This window comes from Elgaria multicarinata, chromosome 7 (assembly GCF_023053635.1).
Source record: "Elgaria multicarinata webbii isolate HBS135686 ecotype San Diego chromosome 7, rElgMul1.1.pri, whole genome shotgun sequence".
Lineage (NCBI taxonomy): Eukaryota > Metazoa > Chordata > Lepidosauria > Squamata > Anguidae > Elgaria > Elgaria multicarinata.
In genome coordinates this window covers 54,609,956-54,636,443 of record NC_086177.1, presented here as the reverse complement: position 1 = coordinate 54,636,443, position 26,488 = coordinate 54,609,956, and the positions used below count along the sequence as shown (strand labels likewise).

At 41.8% G+C, this 26,488-nt stretch overlaps 2 protein-coding genes across 2 annotated transcripts in view; both read right to left on the bottom strand.

Annotated features, from left to right (window-relative positions):
* Positions 1 to 8,910: 8,910 nt before the first annotated feature.
* Positions 8,911 to 18,452, bottom strand: AKAIN1 (A-kinase anchor inhibitor 1). Its single transcript, XM_063130583.1, has 2 exons — positions 18,386 to 18,452; positions 8,911 to 9,706 (listed from the first exon to the last, which is right to left on the bottom strand). Exons 1-2 carry the CDS (start codon positions 18,399 to 18,401, stop codon positions 9,516 to 9,518), a joined length of 207 nt encoding a protein of 68 aa, XP_062986653.1. The 5' UTR covers positions 18,402 to 18,452; the 3' UTR covers positions 8,911 to 9,515.
* ZBTB14 (zinc finger and BTB domain containing 14) overlaps positions 9,642 to 26,488 on the bottom strand; it is a 32,090-nt gene continuing 15,243 nt past the window's right edge. Inside the window, exon 4 of the transcript XR_010025661.1 lies at positions 9,642 to 9,706. The gene's annotated coding sequence lies outside the window, so the exon portion shown is untranslated. The remainder of the gene's footprint in view (positions 9,707 to 26,488) is intronic.

The following is a 26,488-nucleotide window of genomic DNA, read 5'->3' as shown; positions in this document are numbered from 1 at the left end:
CGAAGGAGGGCAAGACTTGAGACCGTGATCCAGCCAGCTGCTATTATGCAGCAACATCAGACCTGCTTGTAATAACATTAGAATGTAAACCTGTCTGACATCTAAAAAGAGCCTGCAGCTTTTTGATTTGATTTGATTGATGCGGGGTCCTTCTTAATGGGTGGCTGCTGAGAACATTTTCGTAAAAGGACAGGTACAATTCACCAGGAGAAAGATCATTTGTTATCATCTGTTAGTTTCTCTGAGCAGCAAGTAGTAGCTTTGCCTCACAGCATTGTTTCACAAAACTAGCTTTTAGCAAGCTGTATGAAAGAAAAATTATACAAGTTTGGTTTAAGGGTTATCATAAATGGCAGACATACAACGGCAAGTGAAATAGACAAGATTGGATGAATGAATATGGAGATCAATATATTTTTGGGATCCAACATTTCTGGGTCAGGGGAAGCTTTCATGCACATGTAATCAAACCAGAAATAGGCTGGTGAGATCTCAGCTGCACAAAGTCTTTGCCCACAATGGGAGTGAAAGGTGTACTTTGGGTGGGTGGGGTAGACCAAAACATTCCCTGAAAATCCTCTGATCTGTACCATTTCCAGCACTGTTTGCAGTCTGTGTTTTCCCCACTGTTGTTCAGTGCTATACTTTGTTCAGGCTTCTCTTTCACCAGCCAATCAGGTATCATGTATGACTTCAGGATAACACATAGACAGTCAACTTTAACTATGTGGCAATGTAACTGATGGCAAACAAAGCCAGTTCAGAGTGAGGACAACACTTCATGCATCACATTGCCATCCATCTGAATGTGAGTACAACTGTACAAGATCAGGATCACAAAAGCTGAGACTTCAAGAAAGATTCTTTGCTTGTTGAAAGGAACTACAAAATCTCCCTTTCTAGGTTGGTGATTGATTGCTGCTACCATGGTGACTATTTCACATTTTTGAAAACAGCTGTGTACCAAATGTGGGACACAGATATAATCAACCACACCAGCTACATTGATGTAGATAATGTATAATTTTCATAATAGAAGGATTTGACCAAGCCCTATTGACCTTATTATCTCTTGAAGTTCTGGGAGGCAATGGAAATGGATAATTTTCGTCTTGTGTGATTAGGCACACAACCTTGTTGTCTTTACCCAATAGAGGCACCTGGCTCCAATCTCACACTATGGTGAGATATTTTATTTCTATTTAAATTATAGCAATTATTTCTATAGCTGCATCTATACATTTAAATTAGCACACGCCCATTTTAATGCAAACTGATTTTGACCTCCTTTTTGGAAGAGCATTTCTTCTTTTTTTTGATGGTGCATATGTGATCACTCTAGGTGTTAACAGTAAGAGTGTAAAAATAGCACTTGGCTCTGCAGTGCAGGATGTAGCTACAGATTCCTTGACAGGTGGGCATCCAGCCTCCGCTTAAATACCTCCAGTGAAAGAGAGCCCAGTTCCTCTCAAGGCCATCTGTTTCACTGCCAAATAGCTCGCACTGCAGGAAATTTCTCCTAAAGTTTAACAGAAATCTGCTTTCGTGAAATTTCCACCCATTGGCTCTAGTTCTGCGCTCTAGAGCCACAAAGAACAAATCTGCTCTATCTTCTGCATGATAGCCTTTCAGATATTTGAAGAATACTATCATGTCACTCCCTTTTCACTTCCCCAGGCAAAACGTACCCAGTTATTTCAACCACTCCTCCCAGAACTGGGTTTCTAGATCCTTTGTCCTGATTGCTCTTCTCTGGATGTCTATAGTGTAATATTGTCCAGCTCACATTTTATTATCTTGTCAAAAAAGATATGGGAAATCTTGCCTAATGCTTTGGTGAAATCAAGATATTACTTTCTAGATGCTCACAGGCTGCCCATTTAATGATCTATTCAAGAATTTTGCTCAGTATTCATGTCAGGCTGACTGGATCTACCTTTCCCCCCTTCTTGAAGCGGTCTCCAGTCTTCCAGCAGCTCACTGTTCTCCAAAAGTTCTCAAAGATTACAGGCAATGGCTCTGAAATAATGTACGCATGCTCCTTCAGCACACCGGGCTGAAATCAATCTGGACCTTGAGACTTGAACTCATTTTAAGTAGCTGGGTGCTCTCTAGCCACATCCTTACTTATTCTGGGCTGCAATCCCTCTGTATATTATTTGCTCTACCTGTGGGCTGGGCTGGGCTGGGCAGAGAGGGGGGCAGTGGGACCAGTGGGCATGGGCCTATGATTTTGAGGGGGCCTACTCAATGGTGCAAGAATGTTTGAATGGATTAGCAGTTGCTTGATTTTTCTGTTGTTGATTATGAATTTGCCCAAAGAAAAGCACGTAAAGCATTTCTGAATGTGAAGAAGTGATGTCTTATATACATCTTGAATAAAAGCTCTTGCCATTACCTTTTTTATAAATCATTCTAGTTCATATGTATTTAGAACTGATTAAAAATACTTAATGAGCAGTTTGAAATGGGGCTTACATTTCCCATCTGGCCTGGGCCTATTACCAGCTTTGCCTGGCCCTGCCTGTGGGAGAAGACTTAGGCAAAACAGGAGTAGTTCCACTTTCTTTCCATCATCTCTTAACCATTCACCATCTTTCCTAAGCAGCCCCTTCCTTGATCTCCTTCTGGGGCCATGGCTAGACCAAGCCTATATCCCGGGATCATCCCTGTACATCCAAATGACACTCAGGGGATACTGGGAACAGGCAGGGATGACCCCTCCATTTGCCTGGGATAATCCTTACGTCTAGCTAAGGCCTTGCTCCTAACATAGCCAAAGAAACTGTCACAAATTACTACATATGAAGAATCAGCAAACACAGCAAACACAAATTAGATTACTGCAATGCCTTCTACATGGGGCAGCCTTTGAAGACAGTTTGGAAGCTGCACCTTGTGCAAAATGCAGCGGCAGATTGATAGCTGGAACAGGGAGGTCAGAGCATATAACACCGATTCTGGTCCATTTGCATTGGCTGCCTTTACATTTCTGAGCCCAATTCAAGGTGCTGGTTTTAACCTATAAAGCCCTACATGGCTTGGGACCGCAAGGAATACCTGATGGAACGCCTCTCCCAACATGAATCTACCCATACACTGCGCTCAACATCTAAGGTCCTCCTCTGAGTGCCTACTCTGAGGGAAGCTCGGAGGATGGCAACAAGGGAGAGGGCCTTTTCGGTGGTGGCCCCCCCAACTGTGGAATGATCTCCCTGATGGCGCCAACATTGTTATCTTTCAGGCACCAGGTCAAGACTTTTCTCTTCTCCCAGGCATTTAATGGCATTGAGCAAGGCTAAGTTTGTTTTTTAATAGCCCCCAGAACTGTTGTTTTAAATGGATGCTGCTGTTTTTATACTGTTGTTTTTATGTCTCTGATGGTTTTTAAATTTTGTATACTTTTTTAATGTTTACTGTTTTTAGCTTTTGTGAACCGCCCAAAGAGCTTCGGCTGTGGGGCGGTATATAAATGTAATAAATAAATAAATAATAAAGAAGTCTGGTTTCTGGAAGCTTCTAAGATTTGGAAGGCTAACCTATAACCTAACAGCTACTTCTGCACATCGAAGAATAAAACAAAGCTGCTACATTCTGTCTTTCCTGGAGCAAAACAATTTCAATGTCACCATTATGTAAAGTTTACACAGCATTAGGCCCACCTCATTGATATAGTGGTGTACAACATACAGGCATGACAACATTAATGCATAACTAAACTTAGCTCTGAATGGCGCTGATCCCTGGCCTGCTGTTGTCCTTTTTCTTTCAAGAGACAACACCAGCCTTGTTCTAGAGATTTAGGTTGAATGGGATTTTGTAAAATAAATAAATAAATAAATATCTTTAGGAGTTCTGGACACTTTTAGTTACATTTTAAGTGCCAGGTTTGTTTAAATTGCAATCATTTATGATTAAAATACATAACATTTATTTATTTCAATCAATGTGTTTAATTATTTAAAATGAATATTACAAATGCCCTTTCACATGACTTTGAAATGCTTTTTTGAGTTTGTCCCACCTCTACTGAAAATTCCATTTTAAAAAGCCTTGCAAAATGCCTCTTGGGCTTCATTAAGTCAATTTCATGTGAAATGAAAATGGTTAGCATGTCTCCTGCAACTGTGACTAAGATCAGAAAGAGAATAAATAATGGTTTCTAGCACCCAATCGTTTAACTCTGTCATATTTTAGGAGCAACTGATTGCATGCTAAAGTGTTCGCAATAGAAACAGAAAGTAGCTCCACAGCATGCGTTTTCCAATGAGTCATCACTGAGCTCTGTTCCAGGCGCTCAAGGAAAGGGCAAGGAGTCATCATCTCACGTATTTCACAAAGCAAAAGGGAGAAAATGGTGCTTCCAAAAATAGCTCTTAGATAATCCTGTCCTTAATTATTTAAATGTTCTTCAGAACCTTTGGTTCCTGCAAGGTTCTCATGTTTCTGTAGGAGCTGAAGCTTATTCCAGGTGCTACAGCAGGAGCAGTGAGGAGGACTGCATTCCTTGTTTGCTTCTGCAATGTGTGTCTTTTAACCAGAATCTCAATGGTGTGTAATATAGTTTTTACTTGCTGGCAGAAATACCAGCTTCTAAGTGAGCCCACCCTGCCAAATGTTTTCATAAATCCAGTCCAATTGTTTGTTTGTTTTTCCATACAGAAAATGTGCTATCCAGATGATCTCATAAAATAATATTTTATTGTTTTATTACTGTTTTATTGATTGGTTTTATGGTACTTTGTCAGGATTTTATCTTGTGAATTGCTGTGGGAATTATTATTATTTTAAAAATGAAAAGCAGTATAGAAATTTTCTGAAATAAATCTCATCATTACTCAGCTTACTAATTACTGTCCGGGAAGAATATGGCAATACTTCAAGTTCCTGTGGAAATTTCCTTCATGGGGAATTGGTCCAGTGACCATCTAGTTCTATCTTTTAATAGCTAGACAAATGGGGCAAATAGGTTGAGAAACTCCAGACATGAGGCTAGGAAAGACAGAGACCTGCAGGATGTTTCTGCACAAAGACTATTGATTTTTAGATGTTAGACTCCTTATTGCCTGATCAGTCTTGAGTGACTGAGGATGAATGTGAAGGTCAAGGCCAGCTCAAGACATTTTGCTGTCTGAGGCAAAAGACAAGATTGTGTCCACCACTCATTCCAAGTGTAGAATCCAGTAGGACTGGCAGATGAATCTAATTTCAACACTGGTGATGGGACAGCTTTCTCCAACTCACCTGGGGGACAGCAGGCTGGTTTAGGAGAAGCAGGGAAGGCTAGTTTAGGGGTCTTGGGGGGAAATGGGGAGAAGTTGTTGCCCTGCCCCCAGAATATTGCTTGGGATCAATAATCATATGGGTCTGCTAGTCTCCCATAAGGGTCTGCTCACCTGTTGTGATCATGTTTGGAAGCCTTCCTGTATATCCCAAGTACTCCTGAGATACATCTAGTTGGGACTTGGGAGATGACTTTTTCGGTGGCTGCACCCAGGCTGTAGAAAATCCCTTTTTTGGTTGTCATTTTAGGATGCCTAGAATACTTTGGAGATAAGGCAGAGTACGTTGTTAAATAAAGACAAAATGTGCTGCACTTAAGCAATGTAATAATTTCTCACGGCATTAGAGATGCATTATTATATACATTATTCTTGATCTCAAATTTGCAGACATATTAAAATAATATTGCAATTCCCTCAGGTGATTATTGGGGTGAATGTCATAAATTTCCTATGAGCAGCTCTTCACTGGATGCTGTGAGATACACCCAGTCACTCTAAATAATGCATTCAGTCTTCTGTTGATATAAAACCAACTCATTTAAAAACAAAAACAACACACGCACACAAATCACGCACCAAGAATCTGACTACAAATGCAAATGAATTTTTGTATGAATAGTTCCTTTGTTCCCAAATGGTATCATCACAGTCAAATGCGATGAAGAAAGCAGTTCACTACATATGAATTATGGGCTGCACCAAATTGTTATATTAATCCCCCCACAAACATGCAGAATGACTCACTCCCTGTAGTCCTGATAAGAGCTAGTTCTGGGCTGACACAGCAGAAAGGCAGAGACAGACAAATCCAGCTACACAGCTGTTACAGAAATATCACTTTGATTAAAATTCTTCCCTCTCCATCACTCTTCTGTTCCGAGTGAGGAGCGTACAAACGAAGTTCTTAACACAGCTATGTGGCTCATAGAGAAGAAAACATTATCCTCAATGCGACGTGTGTATGTGAATAGTCTTTGCTTGGATAACAGATGCCCCACATGAAGAGCAATGTGTTCTTCGATGAGCTATACGTGCATGTTCTACCCTTGGAAGAGAATGGCAGCGGAGTGAATATTTGCATGAATCTCTATCTATAAAGCGGAAAGTACGTGTGTGCAATGTATGAATGGAAATGTTTACCCACTTTCAGAGGAGTTAGAAACTTGAAATTTGGCATGCTGATAGGTCTGGTTGTGCAATGTACCAGAAAAATCTAAAAACACAGAATTTGGGGTTTTAAGTATTTTTAAAGAATTTAATAAAAACCAAGGCTTACGCCTACAATGCCCAGCATGCCTTGGGTGGGAGGTCAGACATACTGGTCTTTGGTGGCCATTGTAAGTGCATAGGTGGATTGCTGCTGCCTGTCGTTCACAGCCCTGACTCCTAAGGTTGGTCTCAAGCAGTCAACCCAATTCCACCTAAAAGGAAACAATCCACATAAATGGGCTGCACCCATTTGCAGTGCCTACTCCCACCCTCCGCAAGGTTTTAAAATTGTAACTAGATGCAACAGCGTGCCTTTGAGGGGCCAAACATGCTTAAAGCCACGCCATCCTGATATCGCTGTTTTCTCAGAATCTGGGGGAAGCAGGTGCACAGCTTTCACCTTTAAGAGGGAAGGAGGAAGGGGAGGCATTCTATGCATGCCCAGAAACAGACCCGATGAAGGGGGGAAGTGCCCGGCCCAGCCCAGCCCTTCAGTATAGGCTCCTGATGGAGCACTTGGTGGGTGAGAAGTGCAGGCTGAGGTAGTCCCAGCAGGATTGGCCAGAACTGGGCACATCCACTGACAGCAGCTTACCTCCCCTCCTTGGCAACGCTACTCCTCAAAACTCTATCAAGGAGCAGCATCAGCAACAAAAGGATGCCTCAGAGGATGCTGGCACCTGTGGGCTGCCAAAGGCATGCTGGGAGGTGTAGTACTGTCATGTAGAGTGGCTGATTTAAAAAAAAGCATGGGTTAGCAAACCAGGTCACTATGTCTCAATCCTAACTCAGTTCCCACTTCCCTGACCTGACTGCCTTTGACTTTCCCCAACTGCCACTCACCCTGCCCACCATTCCATTCTAGCCTCAGCTATCAGTCATTCCTCCATTCACTCTTCTGTTTCAATGGTATCGTCAGGCTTTAACATAAAAATCATAAACTTTATTCAGTAATTCCTGCATCTGTCTTGGAACGTTGTGGTTTAGTTATAATGGGAGGGGGAACGCAGCATTAAAAAAATCTCATTTAAAAGGCCTGGGGTGGAATAAAAAATCACTTGGCACTGGAAAGCCATTAATGCAGTCACTAGGCAAGCCTAGCTGGGGGAAAGAAATCCACATGCAGGGTGCCACAACTAAGAAGGCCCGCTCTCCAGTTGTCTCCCACCACTCCACAGATTGTGTTCAAAGATTAACATGTTATTCAGGGAGCTAGGCTTGCGCCTACAACTCCCAGCATGCCTTGGGTGGAGGGGAAGATTTACTGGGCTTGGTGGCCTGGCTTGCCATCCTGGGCCTAAAAGGAGAGTGCCTGGGGCCAGGCCCCATTGGGAGCGGTAGGGTGCAGCTACGGCCCCGTCACTGACAGCAACGACTGAGCTAACCGGAAGTCAGTCAGCTGGCTGGCTCTCTCCTGGCCTACCTACAGGCACCAATTGTGCAGTGCAGCATGGACTGGCTCTGTCAGATTTGCGGGCCCCAGTGCTTCAGTACAGCCTCCTGCTGGAGCACTTGGTGGGTGAGACGCGCAGGCTGAGGCAGGTGCAGACCTTCAACCCAGCCGCCCTCAGAGGCTTCCTGGCATCTGCCAAAAGCCCCGAGCAGAAGATGGCCAAGCGAGCCATGGAGACTTCAACAATACTTGGACTGTGCTTTAATATAGTTGCCTCCAAACATATAAGGACAAGCATAAAAGCCTGCAAGGCTCCTGCAGATTAAAAGAGCATATCCCGCAGATTAAAAGAGTATATAAGCTCAATATAAAAGAACGGAAGCCTTTCCTCTTTCCTTTTGCTTTATTGTATATAACAGGGGTGGGCAACAGACATGAAGTTCCATGTGTATTTTTGGAGTTGCCTGATATTTACAACCAAGGAAAAGATGCCGACATTAGCACAGCATGGGGTTGCCAAGAGTAACCCCAAATCCTGATTATGACATTACCACATATTTATTTCACAAAGCTGGGTTTTTACATTCAGTTTGCTCTTTTGAAAGCATTTGCGGAAATTTTGTAATTTTAAATAAACAGGAGCAGCAAAGGAAAGAGCAGAACCCAGAGACAGGTGCACTTAAATCAAGTTGAAACAAACAAAATGCAATTGCAGAGGTAGGAAAGCTTATGTTCTATTGGTATTAATGGGCTAACCCTATACATATCTACTCAGAAGTAAGCCTGAGGTGAGTGGGATTTACTCCAGGGTAAGTGTGTATAAGAATGTAGCTTTAGAAACACTGCACTTTCTCAATGTTTGTAAAAATTTTGTATATTGTTTTTAAGTGTTTTTATCCTATGTAAACCGCCCAGAGAGCTTCGGCTATGGGGCTGTATACAAATGCAATAAAATAAATAAATAAATAAACAAACATAAATACATGTTCATTTCACATTTTTAAATACTGATTCAGTTTTGAATAAAAAATAAAGTTTAAAAGAGTAAGAGCGGAAATCAGTACATTGAGGCCTGCCTCACTCTGCATTAGATTGTGGCCAGCATGTTTATGACAGGCTCAATCACAGATACTTCCAGGCCCATTTTTATGTGGCCATTTGGTATTCCCTCCAAACTCTGTACAAGTTTGTGCTTCAATGAATCTAAAAATACATTTCTAATAACATACCCTGCTGCGGAGTCAACATAATAGACTCCTGGGGAACTGAAACCTAAAAGAGACATCTGCTAGTCAACTAGACATTGATGACACACACAGAAGTACATTGACATCTTGAATATAGACCTGTACCCTAGGAAGGATTCGTGCTTGACACTACTTCAGTTGCCACAACAGCATTATTTTGTTAAGAGGCACTGCATAAATATCAAGTCAGATTACCTAATGCACTTAAAACCCTATTGCTCAGCTGAGAACTATGGTAACTTATACATCTATCGCTGTGTGCTGCTGATTATACTTTGGCTGGCTTTTCTGTGGTAGGGCTGCACTGGTGACGCAGCCGATCACAAGAAGGCGGACGTGCTGCAGACTGGAGGATCCCATGGGACGTTGTGGGGGGGACCTTTACTTCTTTTCATGCTTCTTGGTTAACTGTCCTCTCTCAAGCTGCAGGCTCACACTGCTTTTGGTGCCTTTCTCCTTCCGCTGGCCCTCCTGGGAGAGCTGTTGGACAGCTTGCTGAATGGCAGTGTGGACGATCTGTTTGCTGGCATTCTGCAGCTTTGCTTCTTCTTGGTCATTTCCAGATTTATCCCCTACCAGGAAAGAGGAGAAGATGACATTAATTCAAAATATATGCATTGCTTGAAACTGGATTCCATATTGATGTGTGGGACGGGTTAGGTGGCACTCTCTAACTGTAAGTGTCATCTGCTATGTAGTAAAAAGTGCCAGTGGTATCCTATCCATGTCTACTTAGAAATGAGTCCCATTGAGCCGTGCTGAAGTGGGTATAATATTGTAGTCTTAAGAAGCCATTTGGAAGGTTTCATGACATCCTATGGGCAGCCAGTCTTCGGAAAAAAGGAAGAGAGACAGTGTGACAAGGGATCTCATTGATACAACTTAGCGTTTCGGATTTCTGTTCCACTTCTCAGCACGCCAAGACCACTCTAAGTGGGTTCAGCACTTCCATCTCTTATGGTCAAAAAGACGCAAGGTGCTTCATGGAGTTTGTTACTGCTTCAATTCACAGTGAGAATGGAATAGATTTCCATTCTTTTCCATAAGCCCATGCAGGGCAGCTCAGCCAGACGCAGCAGGGAAGTTGAAAATGCAGGGCATGACGTGAAGATCGATTCCCTATGGTTGAAGTGCACTCAGGGCCATGTGGACATTAGGTGATTCTGCACAGAAGGGCAGAGCACAGACATTTTCCTGTAAGTAATCTTTCTAGGCTTGGAATATGAATTTCAGGGGCTTATCATGCCTGCCTCAAAAAGTGGCAAGCATTTGGACCCTGACTTCTTCTCCAGCTTGGGATTTCATTGGAGCTAGAAAATAATTCCTCTCTAACTCCTTTCCTTCCACTCCCTCTCTTCCCAGCCAGCCCAATCCCACAACCCTTCTCCTTAAACTCCACTTAATGGTCTCTTGCCAGAAAATGATACCACCATCTTTTTCAGTTCCACTCATTTAGCAACGTTCTCTCACATTTCATCAGTTTTTCAAAATATTATTTCACCTAGGAGTATTTTTGCTACATCCTCTTCAACAAAAACAGATAATAAAATAGCAAGCCTAATCAAGAGGAGGCACCATTGAAACCAATGGGCTTACACCCAGGTAAGAGGGTTATAGGATTGCAGCTTTAGGTCCTCCGCGATGTTCCTGTTTTCTTTGAATGGTGAGCTTCTTTGGATATCAAACAGTCCTTCAACTGTTCTGACCAGCCTCCTGCTTGTTGTTTTTAAAAAAATAGGTTTCCTCACAATTTGCTCTTCAAATTCCTTCTTGGCTTGCCTTATTACAAGTGACAGCAACGGGCAGACCCCCAAGTCCCATCTGAGTGCCACATGCACCCCACACACCAACAAACCAGAGATGAAAAGGGTATATGGAGGGAGCAGCAGCTATGGCAACAGGACTTGCTAGTGGGCTATGTTGAGGAGTAGACATTCTGCTCACACAGTGGCCAACTAGCTGCTCACAGGAAACCCAGAATCAGGACATGGGTGTAATAGCACCCTCCCACCCATGTTCCCCAGTAATTGGTATACTTAGGGTTACTGCCGCTGATACTGGATGGATACTGATGGTAACATCTCTGAATGGTTAGCATTAGATTGGCCAGGGGTTTTGTTTTCCATTAGTTTAAGAATAGCAGGAAAAATGGACAGTTAAACGAAGCTCTGCCACGGCTGGCCTAATCCCTTATCTTTTAGCCTCAGTGTTTCTCACCTGTAAAATATGAGTATTAATGGGTTGTCTTTGACCTGATCTTTGTGCAGCTTTGCTGGCCACTTTCAGAGTATTGTGCTAGAATCCATGATCTAGTACCTCTATTGACTCCAAGAGGGGTGGGTGGATGAGGGTGTTTTAATCTTTTCTAAACTGAATTGGAACTACAGAGAGTTACACTAAAGTAAATACAATTATGAGTTAAATTAAATAAATTAAAGTAATGTGTAGTTTGACCCTCAGATCTAGGTTTGTATTTGCATACACTGTGTATGGCTCATAGGGTGCAGGAGGTGATGTACTGCACGACTCCTCGCCCCCACTATTTTGCACCTAGTTCTGAGTGGTGGACCTCAGGGTTCTTGTAAAACTAAGTAGATTTCAGAAGCTTGAAATCTGCCTGGTGTTTTACAGGAAGACATGCATGCAGTGGAGGCTGGTGGCTCCAATTTTGATGGGGCTGTGTCTCCATTCTGGGTTTCAATCAGAACTAGACAGAACTCTAAAGGAGTTGGGGGATAGGGTTCAGCAACTTGGATGACTCCTTTAGAGTTCTCGCTGGTCCTGATTCACAGCCCCACCAACAATGGAGCCACAGCCTCCACTGTGTACACATACACAATGTTTTCCTGGTCTTTCAAACCTAAGGGATGATTCATCTGACCCATAAGCCAATGGAGTGGTTTCTTGTTTTTACCCCTGGCCAAACGAATGGTCGGGATTCAAGTGTGTTCATGGCAATGAAGTTAATGTCAGGACGGAGTAGTCTGTTCCCAATATAAATGGTGCTTCAGCACCATTGCTCAACCAAGGCCAGAGTATTGTGGTGTTATTCTTGCTAAATCACAGTATGTGCCCATGATAGAGCACAGATGAGACAACTACTTTGCACAAGCATACTTGCATCAGAGCTTATCATCCAAGACTGTGGGGGGGGGGGAGTGGGATTACCCACTATGTAGCTAGGAACTTGTAAGAGTCAGCTCACAGTTGATAGTACACAGACATTGGGGTACCTTGATTAAATAAGACAGGATGTGATTAGGTCATATTAACTAACCTTATACCCTATTGATTATAATGAGAGAGTTGCATGTTCACTTAAAAGTAGCCTTTGCTTGCATTGTGTTCATGCTAAAATTTCTAATCTTGGTAAAAGCCCATGTCTCATTTCTAACATCACAGTTAGGCTTATTTATTCATTAATTTATCTAAAAATGACACTAATTTCAGGAATGGAACAGACGGTTGGGACTGACAAAATATCCTTACTGCAAGAACAAGTCAAAAGAGAATTATGACATTAAACAAACATTTTACAATAGCCTAAAAGTGTGCTCCTTCTAACATAATTGTAACAAATAGCACATTTATTATCAACTTATCAGCCTTTGAAAATAGTGTTGTCTTTTATTGTAGCTATAATCTCTTGCTGCAGTTCTCTAGTCTCATGTGTCTGCCTCAAAACAGACCGTGAATAATGATGTGAACCATCTGTTCTGCCAGATAAAAGGTAATAAGCAGAGGTGTAGCGACTCCAGAGGGCACTACAGAAAGCAAAAGGTTGCTCAACTAAGATCAACTTTTCCCCCATAAAGGTGTTTACCAATGTGTTTTGGAAATGATCAATACACTGGGCAATATAAAATACATTTTCAGTTGTAAGAAATGGATCTGGTTTTCTTGGTATTTGACTTTAACACCTCTATCTTACATGGAGGTAAATCCTGCAGATTTTGATAGAATTCCCTTTTGGCTCTCAGTTTTTGAATTCTTTTATCACATACTACTTTTTCAAAGTGTTTTAATAACTCACTTTTCTGTCCTAGGCTGCAATCCCAAAACTACTTTTTCCTAAAATCCAATAACTCTGCAGGGAAATCCCATAAGTACTTAGTGATGGTTAAACAATCTCTGAAACAATATTGCTTCCTTTTCCACATAGATGAAAAGAGGGGAGGGGTCATATCTACAGTTGTGTGAAAAAGAAAGTACACCCTCTTGGAACTGTATGATTTTACATATCAGGACATAATAACAATCATCTGTTCCTTAGCAGGACTAAAAATTAGGTAAATATAACCTCAGATGAACAACAACACATGACATATTACACTGTGTCATGATTTATTTAACAGAAATAAAGCCAAAATGGAGAAGCCATGTGTGAAAAAGTAAGTACACTTCATGATTCAATAGCTTGTAGCAGCAATAACATGAAGTAATCATTTTCTGTATGACTTTATCAGTCTCTCACATCGTTGTGGAGGAATTTTGGCCCACTCTTCTTTACAACGTTGCTTCAGTTCATTGAGGTTTGAGGGCATTTGTTTATGCACAGCTCTCTTAAGGTCCCGCCACAGCATTTCAATAGGGTTGAGGTCTAGACTTTGACTGGGCCATTGCAACACCTTGATTCTTTTCTTTTTCAGCCATTCTGTTGTAGATTTGCTGGTGTGCTTGGGATCATTGTCCTGTTGCATGACCCAATTTCGGCCAAGCTTTAGCTGTCGGACAGATGGCCTCACATTTGACTCTAGAATACTTTGGTATACAGAGGAGTTCATGGTCAACTCAATGACTGCAAGGGTCCCAGGTCCTGTGGCTGCAAAACAAGCCCAAATCATCATCCCTCCACCACCATGCTTGACAGTTGGTATGAAGTGTTTGTGCTGATATGCTGTGTTTGGTTTTCACCAAACGTGGCGCTGTGCATTATGGCCAAACTTCTCCACTTTGGTCTTGTCTGTCCAAAGGACATTGTTCCAGAAGTCTCATGGTTTGTTCAGATGCAACTTTGCAAAACAAAGCTGTGCTGCCACGTTCTTTTTAGAGAGAAGAGGCTTTCTCCTGGCAACCCTTCCAAACAAACCATACTTGTTCACTCTTTTTCTAATTGTACTGTCATGAACTTTAACATGCTCACTGAGGCCTGTAGAGTCTGAGGCCACAGCTAGACCTAAGGTTTATCCTGGGATCATCCAGGGTTCGCCCCTGCCTGAGCACTGGATTCCCTGTGTGTCACCTAGATGAACAGGTTTGACCCCTGGATGATCCAGGGATAAACCTTAGGTCTAGCTATGGCCTGAGATGTAACTCTTGGGTTTTTTGCAATTTCTCTGAGCATTGCACGGTCTGACCTTGGGGTGATTTTGCTGGGATGTCCTCTCCTGGGAAGATTGGCAACTGTCTTGAATGTTTTCCACTTTTGAATCATCTTTCTCACTGTAGAATGATGGACTTTAAATTGTTTGGAAATGGCCTTATAACTCGTCCCAGATTGATGGGCAGCAGCAATTGCTTCTCTAAGATCATTGCTGATGTCTTTCCTCCTTGGCATTGAATTAACACACCTGAATGCTCCAGACCAGCAAACTGAAAAAACTTTGACTTTTATAGAGGTGGTCATACTTGCTGATGATCAATTAATCACGGGCATTTGATTAGCAGCACCTGTCTGCTACTTAGCATCTTAATTCCTATGGAAGCAGTAACGGTGTACTTACTTTTTCACACATGGCTTCTCCATTTTGGCTTTATTTCTGTTAAATAAATCATGACACAGTGTAATATGTCATGTGTTGTTGTTCATCTGAGGTTGTATTTACCTAATTTTTAGACCTGCTAAGGAACAGATGATTGTTATTATGTCCTGATATGTAAAATCATACAATTCCAAGAGGGTGTACTTTCTTTTTCACACGACTGTATCTATCTATCTATCTATCTATCTATCGCAAACTCAGTCTCCAAGTGAGGATCCTTATGTGGTGAAAATGGCACCATTGACATGCAAGAGGAAGGTGTCAGCAGCCTTGTGGGAATTCCAAGGTTTGCAGCAGTACAAAAATGCTGTAGAAGGGCCCTGGAAAAACATCCCCATGAGGAATGAGCATGCTCAGTGGCTATGGAATGCTGGCTGCTGAGTGGGGTACACAAAACAACAACAATAGAATGGAGTAACCTAGAAGAGGGCATGGCTGGCTGGCAGAAATCCTAAACAGTCTACACTACAATATTTTGTTTATTTATTTACAACATTTCTATACCACTCCACATCAAAGATAGATTCTGGAGTTGTAAATATAAGAGTAAAACTTTGAAAAGATTAAAACACCATATTAAAATTGATCTTTTAAAATAGAGTACCAATAAAACCATGGCTGGTCAATTAAGGAATACTTCCTGAAATTGGATGTTTTCAGGAGGTGCTGAAATTGAACATAGTGGTAAAGGAGTGCCAAAGAAAAGGGGCCATCATACTGAAGGCTCTTCTCCAGGTGGACTCTAGTCAGGCCATAGATCTATGTGGAACCATCAGGAGCATGCCTTCTGATGACCTCAGTGACCAGACAGCTCTCTCAGGTATCCAGGTCCTAAGTTGTTTAGGGCTTTGTACACTAGTACTAAAACCTTAAACCTGGCCCAGTAGTGAATAGGCAGCCAGTGAAGTTCCCTCAGCAAAGGAGTTACATGCTGAAAAGGGGCAGCTGCCAACAATGGCTGACTGCTGTGTTCTGCACTAGCTCCAACTTCCAGAGTAGCTTTAAGGGCAGCCCCACCTAGAGCACATTACAGTAATCCAGTCTTGAGGTTACTTGCACCTGTACCACTGTGCCCAAGCTATCCCTGTCCATGAGAGCCCGTAGTTGGCGAGCCAACCAAAGCTGGTGTAATAAACAATGTAAGTCACAAGGATGCTATGAAGCAGTTGCTGGTAGAAACAGCCATGTCAATGTGATTAATCAAGATCTATGATGATACCGAGGTTAAAATCCAGCCAACCAAAAGGTTCTTAAAACCCAACATCATGGAATGTCCTTCACTAATAGGGGAAACTCAACTCTAACTCTCTCTCTCTCTCTCTCTCTCTCTCTCTCTCTCTGAAAGTGAGAAGACCTAACAGTTGGAATTGGGCAGAGCTCAGAGCACAGGCTTTGCATACAGAAAGTCCCACATTCAATCTCTCAAAACCCCAGCAGGGTTAGGAAAGATGTGCTTGCCTAGAGCCCCACTTCCACTCACAGTAGACAATAGTGAGCTAAGTGGCAGTACAAGGCAGCCTCTTACGCCTTATATTCACCTTTGGCTAAATTGCACATTAGATTCTTTGAAGTTAAAGCTGCCTTGTGCTCCCCAAACCCCTTTGAATTGTTCAAAACCCAGGCTTGTTTCATTGCACACTTTAGATCAAAAGTTTTAAAACCTCAGAGAATTTATTCAATTCTCGAGGCTATTTATGTATATTTTCCTTCTCAACGTTTCAGAAGTTGGGAGCACCAGCTCAACATAGCCAACACCTGCGTACCTGTGCCAGGTCCTGATTGCCACAGACATTGACACAATCTGAATGGCAGACTGTAACATCTTTCTGGTGTGCAAAATCCTGCACAACCTTGTCCCTATGGTAGTGGTAGGGGCAGGCGGATGCATCTGAGTTATTTATTAATTTAAAATTATTTATATAATGCAGTTCATAAAATATATCACAGTACTTTACAAATTTATAAGCCGAAACCTTACAACAACACTATTTCCCAACTTGTGTTATATTGTGCAACCCACTGTCTAGGAGTCTGCTATTGACACAATCTAATTTCATTTATACATTTTCCATGTTGACATTCCCCCCCACGCAAAAAAAACACCTGAAGCTCCAAGATGAGTTGAATTTTGTCTCCATTGAAATCAGTGACACTTCAGTCAAGACTAACTTGTCCCACTGATTTCAACAGGACCTAAATTCAACTAACTTTATAGTTTTATGATTGGTTTTACTAGAGGTTTTACTGTAACACAGCTTTTACTGACATTAAGAATTGTTTAAATAAAGTTTACAGGCCTGATCGTCTCTATTTTTTTTAAAAAAAGGAATTGGGGGTATCCTGCCAGGGAAATCTTCATACAGATAGTCAGATTAAATGTGCAATTCTTTGCATGCTTACTCAGAAGTAAATTCTATTGATTTCATTGGGATGAAATCCTTGGTACCTCTGCATAGGATTACACACCAAGGCTCCAATCCTGTATTCACTTACCTGGGAGTAAATCCCATTGTACCCAATGAAACTATTCCTGAGTAGACATGCATAAGATTAAACTGGAATGTTACAATCTTTTGTACACTTACTTGGAAATAAGTAGCACTAAATCCAGTCAGACTTACTTCTGAGTTACCTAACAGCTGGCTTTTTATTGGTTAAAATAGCCCCCTTTTAACATCCTATTTTCAGGTTAACTTCTTATTACTTGAGGTACAATCTTCAAAACCAGCTCTCAGTCTAATGGGCTTACTAGAATGAATGACTTGAGGACTATGAGCAGAGAAAGGGAGAGGAGAACATCTGGGTTATGAATGGAGCCCTGACAGTGCAATGTTGTGCGTTTCTTCTCCAAATTAAGGCCTATGGAGTTCAATTAGACATTTCCCCAGGAGATTGGGTATAGGATTGCAGCCTGAAAAGTTCTGCTGCACAATTTGGTGCAGCTAAAATTTTATCCTCTTCTGAGATGATTTAGATAAAACTTTCAGACTAGAAAGAGAAGAGCTGACCTTTAGACACCGTGCCTGAGAAGTGACCTTATGAATTCAGCCAACACTCATACAAAGACATTACACACACACTGCTCCAATTTGCTGCTAGGGGAAAACCTTTCCAGAGTTATCACCCACCCACTAATTCCATCCCACTTCCTATCTTTCTCCGTAGCTGTGGCCAAGAGCTGTTGGGTTGCTGATCAAGGACTGCCCTTCCTCCAGTCCCAAAAAACAACCCCCAGAACCCGCAAACTGACTCCACGATAGTTCCAGATGGTGCTCTGCAGCGTTTCTATATCACAGCCAGGACAGGATATCAAGAGACATTGGAAGTATTTTGGTGGAGATCCCGTGCGCGGCGGGGATGGGAGGTGGGGAGAGGATGGGTGGAATAGTTCCGGCTGCACCTCTCAAGGAGAGCAAAATAAGGCCCACCTGCAATGACCAGAGAGAGAGAAAGAGAGAGAGAGAGAGAGAGAGAAGGTGAATACGTTACCTGGAGCAAACACCATGGTCTCTTCCTGCCAAGGGAACAGTGTATTGAGAGGACAAGCCGAGAACGTGTGTGAAAGGCGGAAAGAGGCTGGCAAAGCAAGCTAGCGGAACAAGGGCGTGCGTTTTTTGCAGGGACTCCCAGGAGAAGTAGCACCTTGGAGAGCTCCCAGCGCAGGACAGCGCTAGTCAACCGCGAGACGCTTCCTCGGCGGTTGCCTCCACAATGCACCGCTCTGGAAAGGAGGAGCAGGAAGAAAAGCGAGCCCGGGACTCGGCGCCTAGCGCAGTCCTTCGTCGGCCGCACGCACACACACACAAGCGCGCACACACGCAGAGCAATGCTAGGTTCTGCAGCAGCAGCGGCAGCAGGAGGGGAGGGGGAAAGGGAAAGGTAATCGCAGAGACTCTCGGCAGGAGGATCAACTAATTGCTCCTAATTAAGGCTCGTCAACCTCAGCTCGGGATGCAGCCAGCTTGACATTTACGGGGCGCTGCTCTTCAAGGCTAATCTGAAAGACCCCGGGCAAACAGGATCTATAGAGTGTCCAGGAGGGGTTGCAGCTTCTTGTTGTGCAGGCTGGCTGGCTGGCTGATGAAAAGCAATCGTAATTAATCGTAGATGGTTCTTCCTGGGGCCCGACACGCTGAAGCTGCGTTTTCCAGATAATAGGAGAAGCAAGCAGCAACACGCAACCTGGAACTAGTTGGCCTCTGGCTAGAGGGCAGATACAATCAGCATTCTCAAAATATGCTTACCTGTACTTAAGAGGGGAGGATATTTCTGAAAATGCCTTAAGTGGTTATCACTTGGGGTTGTCTTTGGTTATTATTTGCAAATACCAACATTCAGCATCTGCTTGTGCAGTAAAACACACCACAAAAAGAATAAACTTTCCCTGCTCTGAAATCTAAACGATAACCCATAGAACGGATACACTTGGTTAGGGCTAATATAGCAATGAAAGCAATATAAAGCCTACATTCCCTCCCTTAAGTGAATAAGCTGTACATATGGGGAATGATCCAGCCACAGTTAGGCAGATTTCGTCACACTGATTTGAATGGAAGCAATTTCAGCCCATCCTCAGCTCTTGGCACCGCCTTGAAAGCGTGTCAGATCAAAAGCCCACAGCATTGCTGTTGCGAGGCTAAACTGATAAAGCTAGACGGGGCAAGAGGAAGCGCGGGCTAGCTGGTTGGAAAAGCCCACCACCCCTGCCCTGCATGCCCATCCCAACAAAAAGCATCCTCTCTCTCTGACTGGAGATTTTCCACAATGCCCACAGATAACGTGGAACAAAGGTAAAAGTCGTTGTAAATCAGCACTTTGAAAACCTGCCGTTTCGGGGCGGGGGAATCCTGCCGTGGCTGCAAGTTGGTGGCTGCATCGTTTAAACAATGTAGCACCACTGTGCAGCCACTACGGGGTTAATAGTCCATATAGACACACACCCCATTGTAAAAATCAATGGGATTTAGAAGTGTCAAAGACAACAGTCCTATGCACAATAACTTGACAGTAAGTCCCATTGAACTCCGTAAACATGCATAAGATTGGGCTGCAAATTTGGCTGGATTGTGCCATTCTCATTTAAGAAAAGCGATGTAACAATTTCTGTTTAGTTTGATCATTCTCCCTTGTTTTCCCAAAAGCTCAAAACCACAAAGGCCAATATCTAAATGTATAATGTACAAAACAGCAATTTAACTCCTCCCATGAATGCCAACAGGATTAAAATTTTCTCCTTTCCCTATATCAGTTTAACCCCAGCACATTAAAGCTGAGGCAAAGAGAGGTCTTACACCATTATGAAAAGATGTGTATGACTCAACGTTTGTGGGTTTCTAGTGGAAGCAATGGAATATTTACTAAAAGTAGGTTCAGACACTGTAAAGATGCAGAGGGAGCAGATGTACTAGTGAATTGCTTTTCCTCTTCCCACACTTTAGGTGTATTATATGAAGAGAGAGGGGAAAATCTTGCAAAGTTTAAAATGTACACGAAGCTATCCCACATATACTGAGGTAAGACGCTGGATTTCTTTATAAAATTGTCTGGAGTTGTCTCCTGAAAGTCACAAATCTCAAAATTAGAAAGCCAAAGCTTTTTGATAAACTACATGATTATCTATTTACATTTCGTGTTTATTTTCAGAAATAATTATTGATGCAAATTGTGTTAATGCTTTTAGGATTTCTGGCCTATACTTTAAAAAATGCTTTAAAAGTTGGAACCAGATCAATAGTCTCTAAAATAGACTCCATTATGAATGGCATCTAAGATTAGTTTATAGTTAAATGGAATGTTTATAAACACTAAGCCAAATGACATTATATGCAGTCAAGAATTAGATGATTGCAAATATAAGGCATTAGTAGAAATAGCAGAGTACTATAGTAATAACCATAGTTGTATAAATTCACTAGTGTACTGACCAACTAAAAAGCTGTTGTATCCTGTTCATCCCAATAATTCAGGGTAACATTTTAAGAGATTAAAATCTAAAGTATAGTTATTTTGAATAATTCATTACCCAGTCCACCAAATGCCAGCAAAAAGGTCTTGTGCTGCTTCTGCAAGTGTAGGCTTTGGCAAACAACCCCATAACTACTTTATGTGCTCTTCTCATTGGAATTTGGTGAATTGATGGTATTGATAAGGCTATTGTCTCCATCAGCCATATGAATGACAGCATTCAAGGTAGGGGTAGGAAATCTACTTGGGCCTGTGGACATATTTGGGAATTTGAGAAAGTGTCCTGGGCGTAAAATGGCTGCCATGGGTGGACAGTTATGATGACAGCAGTTAGAAGCACCCACTTTACTTTGAACCAATCCCAGCTGCCAGTAAATAAATAATTGGGAATAAGGTATATCAGTGGCATCACCATGTTATCTATCCTTGATTTAGGACCTTGGCCAGGTTACTGAACAGGTACTTTGAGGAGGAAGTGAAGAATGGTAGGCAAGATCCCCATTATTCCCCAAAGTGGGCACTAGGCGAGATCCCATAGCCATTGTCTCCGCTTTCCTCTACATCCTATGGGTTAGCACTGGTTCTCTTCTTGCCCATAGTTTGGCAACTAGAAAGAAAAATTCTACTGCTCAGGTTTAAGTTTGGCCCACTCACTGATCCTTTTGATTGGAAAACAAATTCAGATTTCTTAGAGTCGAGTAGAAGTTTGCACCCCTTTTTTAATACTGCTCCTGCTCTGTTTCAAATCAGCCTGAACACAAAGAAAATATTCAGATGAAGCTTTTTTTCTACCACTTACCTCCATATTAACAAATACTTCACCAATTTATGTATAGCAAGCTGCTTTTAAAATAAAAGCAAGAAAAAAGTGTGGGGTGGGAGGGGGGAGCAAACCTGCTTGAGTAAGTTGAAAAGACGTAATTATGTCTCCCTTTTTCTTCCTTTGCTCCTTTCCCACCTTAAACTTTTCATTTATTTTCCAGCAGCTGAGCTTCTAAGAAAAAACACCATCCTTTTAACGTATGTATTAACACTGAGGCCAACATGATCCTCTGTGTATAACACTATAAATCTAAATGAAGCAAGACACTGTGGTGGAAATATTTCAGTCTCCTGACTTCAGCATCTGTTATTACCTGCATGAATTAGTTATGGAGTCACATCCTTTTACTCATTAACTGCCCTCCCCCACCTCAATCTGTACTTCTCTTCCTACCATACAACCCTTTTGACAAAAGGGGAAAAATTCTATCTCAAATAAAATATGCAGATTTGGCAATTTATGCAGAAGAGTATTTACTTATTTCACCCAGAGTCTAGAATTTAGATGTTTTTAGTGTGCCTTTTGTTAGGGTGCATTGCAGAACATTATCTTATTATAATCAATGAAAGGCAGGTTCATAAGGGAGTGCAGATTTGTATTAACTGCATCCCAAACAGTGGTGAAAGTTATAACAATATTACTGAGAAGAGTCATACTTTGTTGTAGGCAATCTAAAGCTCACTTACTTGAAAGCAAATTCAGATAAAACCATCACGATTTGTTTCAACTATATACATTGAGTGTCAAAGCCACCAGCAGAAGCAAGGCTGTTATTGTCGCTGTAGTGAGGAATGTGGAAAAGTGCTTCCTATTGATTCTGAAACATTCACAAAACCCTGAATGTCTGCTGGTAGTTTGAACAGTATCAATACACCTACTGCTTAAGTTTGCATTTGGAATATTTAACCACAATCTCAATATTCTACAATTTTATCATGCATATATACATTTGAGTACAAATACATTGCATTCTGAAGTACTTTAAAAATGTATGCAATGAGTGACAGTATTTATATGGTTTTTATCATGTAATTAGTGACAGAACTAGCACATTCAGATGTTATTGTATGTACCTGTCCAGTCAGTGTGTCATTCGAACAATGCTTACGAAAGTTATAGTACTCATTTAGTATAATCCAATAAACAAACCCACGTCACTGGGTTTATCTCACTTACAGTAACTCATTTTAAACACTAAGGCAGATGCTCCAGTCATCATTCCCTACTTGTCATGCAGGTGAATTGAATCCTCTAACATATAAACTAAGAATCTTATAAACAAATTGGTTTTTCTCAGCTAAAATAGAAAGGCATTTTTGTTTAAGGAAGTGATCCTAGGAACACTTGCTTAGAAAGGACTACTTCACTTCCAGATAATTTAATTGCTACTCTGTGGCATTACGGGCAGCAAAAACCCCTTTTTTTCTCTACCACTATTGCATCTGCAAAGAGCCATTCAGCGGAGCTGTTTCAGGTGGTCAGGGGCCTTTTACTCACTGGCCCCCAAGAAGAGAATTCAAACCTTTCAACAGCCTGCTGTGACCAATTTGCCCAGCACTTTGCAGACAAAATCACTCGGATCCTCTCTGACTTGGATGCTATAGTTGACACAGACCCAGTGGATGTAACTCTGGCACCTGCTTGTCCAGTATGATTGGATATCTTTCAATTTGTACAGCCTGATGATGTGGGCAGGATCCTTGGAGAGGTGAGCTACCATGTGTGTACTTTACTTGCCCTTCCTGGCTTATAAAAGCAGCCAGAGGGGGACTGGCTGAGGGGGTAAGTGGCGTGATCAATGCCTCCCTTCGCCAAGGAAGGGTGCCAGCCTGCTTATTTATTTATTACATTTTTATATCGCCCAATAGCCGAAGCTTTCTGGGCGGTTCACAAAAATTAAAACCATGAGGAACATGATAAAACAACTAATAATCTAAAAACCCAAATGCAAAATACAATATAAAAAGCACAACCAGGATAAAACCACACAGCAGAAATATAGGATTAAAATACAAAATTAAAACAGCAAAATTTAAATTTAAGTTAAATTAGGTATTAAAATACTGAGAAAATAAAAAGGTCTTCAGGGGAGCTCGTTCCACAGCCGGGGTGCCACAAAAGAAAAAGCCCTCCTCCTAGTAGCCTTGAAGGAGGCAGTGGGAAGACCCACATTGAAAAACCCTCCTTGAATCCCACTGTATTGGATAATTACCAGCCACTCTCCAACATTCCATTTTTGGGCAAGCATGTGGTGGCCTCCCAACTGCAGGGATTCCTGGATGAGACAGATTATCTAGATCCATTTTAATCTGGCTTCAGACCTGGTTATGGGACAGAAACAGCTTTCGTCGCCTTGGTGGATGACCTACGCTGGGAACTGGACAGGGTGTATGTCCATTGGTTCTGCTGGACCTCTCAGCGGTGTTTGATACCATCGACCATGGTATCCTTCTTGGCCACCTTGCTGGGATGGGACTGGGAGGAAGTTTTACAGTGGCTCTATTCCTTCCTGGAGGGCCGAACCCAGAAGGTGGTGCTAGAGAACTCCTGTTTGACTCCTTGGCTGTTGGCCTGTGGAGTCCCTTGGGGTTGTTTTGTCCCCCATGCTGTTTAACATATACATGAAACCTTTGGGGGAGGTTTGGGGTGCGGTGCCACCAATATGCTGATGACACCCAACTCTACTACTTTTTTCCACCCAATTCCAAGGAAGCGGTTTCTGTACTAAACTCGTTTCTGTCAGCAGTAATGGGAGTGGATGAGGGTAAACAAATTGAAGCTTAATCCAGACAAGACAGAGGTGCACATGATGAGTTGAAAGGCTGATCAGGGAATAGGGATTCAGCTTGTGCTAGATGGGGTTACACTCCCCCTGAAGACACAGGTCCGCGGCTTGGGTATACTTCTGGATTCAGCCCTGAACCTGGATGCCCACATTTTAGTGGTGGCCAGGAGTGCATTTGCAGTTAAAGCTAGTGTGCCAGCTGCTCCCGTTCCTAGAGATGTCAGACCTGGCCATGGTGACACATGCAGAAGTTACATCCTGATTGGATTACTGTAACGCGCTCTACATGGTCTGCCTTTAAAGAGTGTTCAGAAACTTCAGCTGGTTCAAAGAGCTGCAGCCAGAATGTTGAATGTTGTATGCACTCTGGTTACAGAGTGCATACAACTGAAAGACCGTATTCTCCCTTACAAGCCTGCCTGTGCTTTTAAGATCTTTAGGGGAAGACTTTCTCTCAATCCCACCACCATCACAGGCACACCTGGTGGGAAAGTGAGAGAGGGCCTTCTCAGTGGCTGCTCCGGTGCAGATGGCCAGATTTGGATCCAACCCATAAAATGATACATTTACTTTGAGTTATACTTGTTTCAGGAAGCTATTTTCTTGCACCAATGCACCTTCCAGAACTTTGTCAATCATATTGAATGGGATGAGTTTCAGTTCCTAAATATTGTTTCTACACTGACTTGTACTGCAGAAACAGAAATACATTAGCTCGTTTCAGTTTTTTGTCTCTTCCAAAAGCAAAGAACACCAAGCATAATGGAGTTAGAGAAGTCTGTGACACGTCACATGTAAAATAAGATGCTGTGTGTTGTTCTGATCACCCCATCTAAAGATCAACAGCTGAAAAGGGTACAGTAATGCAACTAAGGCTTACATGGGAATAAGTCCTATTGAACAAAGTGGGATTTAGTTCTGAATAAACATAGAAAAGTTTGTATTGTATAACAACAAAAGGCCTGGCACACCTTCCTATGAAAGAAGATTAAACAATTGGAGATACTTTTAGTTTCAAATAACTAACTGGGACATAAAAGGTTTATAAAATCATGAATGCTTGGGATGTGCAAATACCCACCCCACCCCCCGACACAAGACTTCACCAATGAAGTTAACTGGAAATATGTTCAGAACTAACCAAAGGACACAGAGCATAATGGTACAAAGGCTCTATATAACTAACATGGCTAATTCAGTAGCCACAATTTCCCCCCAGTGTTTTTTTGTTTTTTACTGGACAAATCAACAGGAGATGAGTATCATTTTCATAACTGGCCCATGAGCAGAGGTAGTTGGTTGCTTCTAAAAACAAAATACTGAATCAACACATTCTGGTTTGATCCACCAAAACTTTACATTATTTCTTCTTTAACTGAAATGAAACATATTGATAAAACAATTCAGCGAAGGACCAATACTATGAACTTCGCTTTTGCGAAGGATCACTTTTTTGAGTGAATTTTTAGAATTTTGAGAACAAGTTAAAGGTCAAAGTCTGAGCAAGGTATTTCTGATACCTCTCACAAAGTTCATCCTTTGCGATTTTTTTTAGAAATTCAAAATCAGGCCACATCTAATTGCTCTCATCTCAGAAGTAGTTTGACTTGAGATCAAGCTACATGCAGAAATACCAATCCCAAAACATCCTTTCCTGCTCCACTTTTAACTTCTCCAAAAGTATATATTTAGGAAGTATATTTTGTCTGTCTTCCTAAGGCTCAAAGAATTCTCCCAATGTTCCAATTGAACAAATGTTTTGAAATGGCTATTTTTATTATTTAGAAATTAAATTTGTTTTTATGTTCACATTAAGTTTTGATTCACTTTAAAAATGCACACACAGAGACCTCTCTGAACTAGTATTTGATTTGGGTTCAGTTTGACCACCAATTGAGAATACTTTGCAATTAAAAACACAAATTGGAGTCCACTTGGAATGTTTAATTATTTTGACTGAAGTAGAATGCAAAATCGAAGTATATGGAGACAATTCATAACCAAATAATATACACTAGGA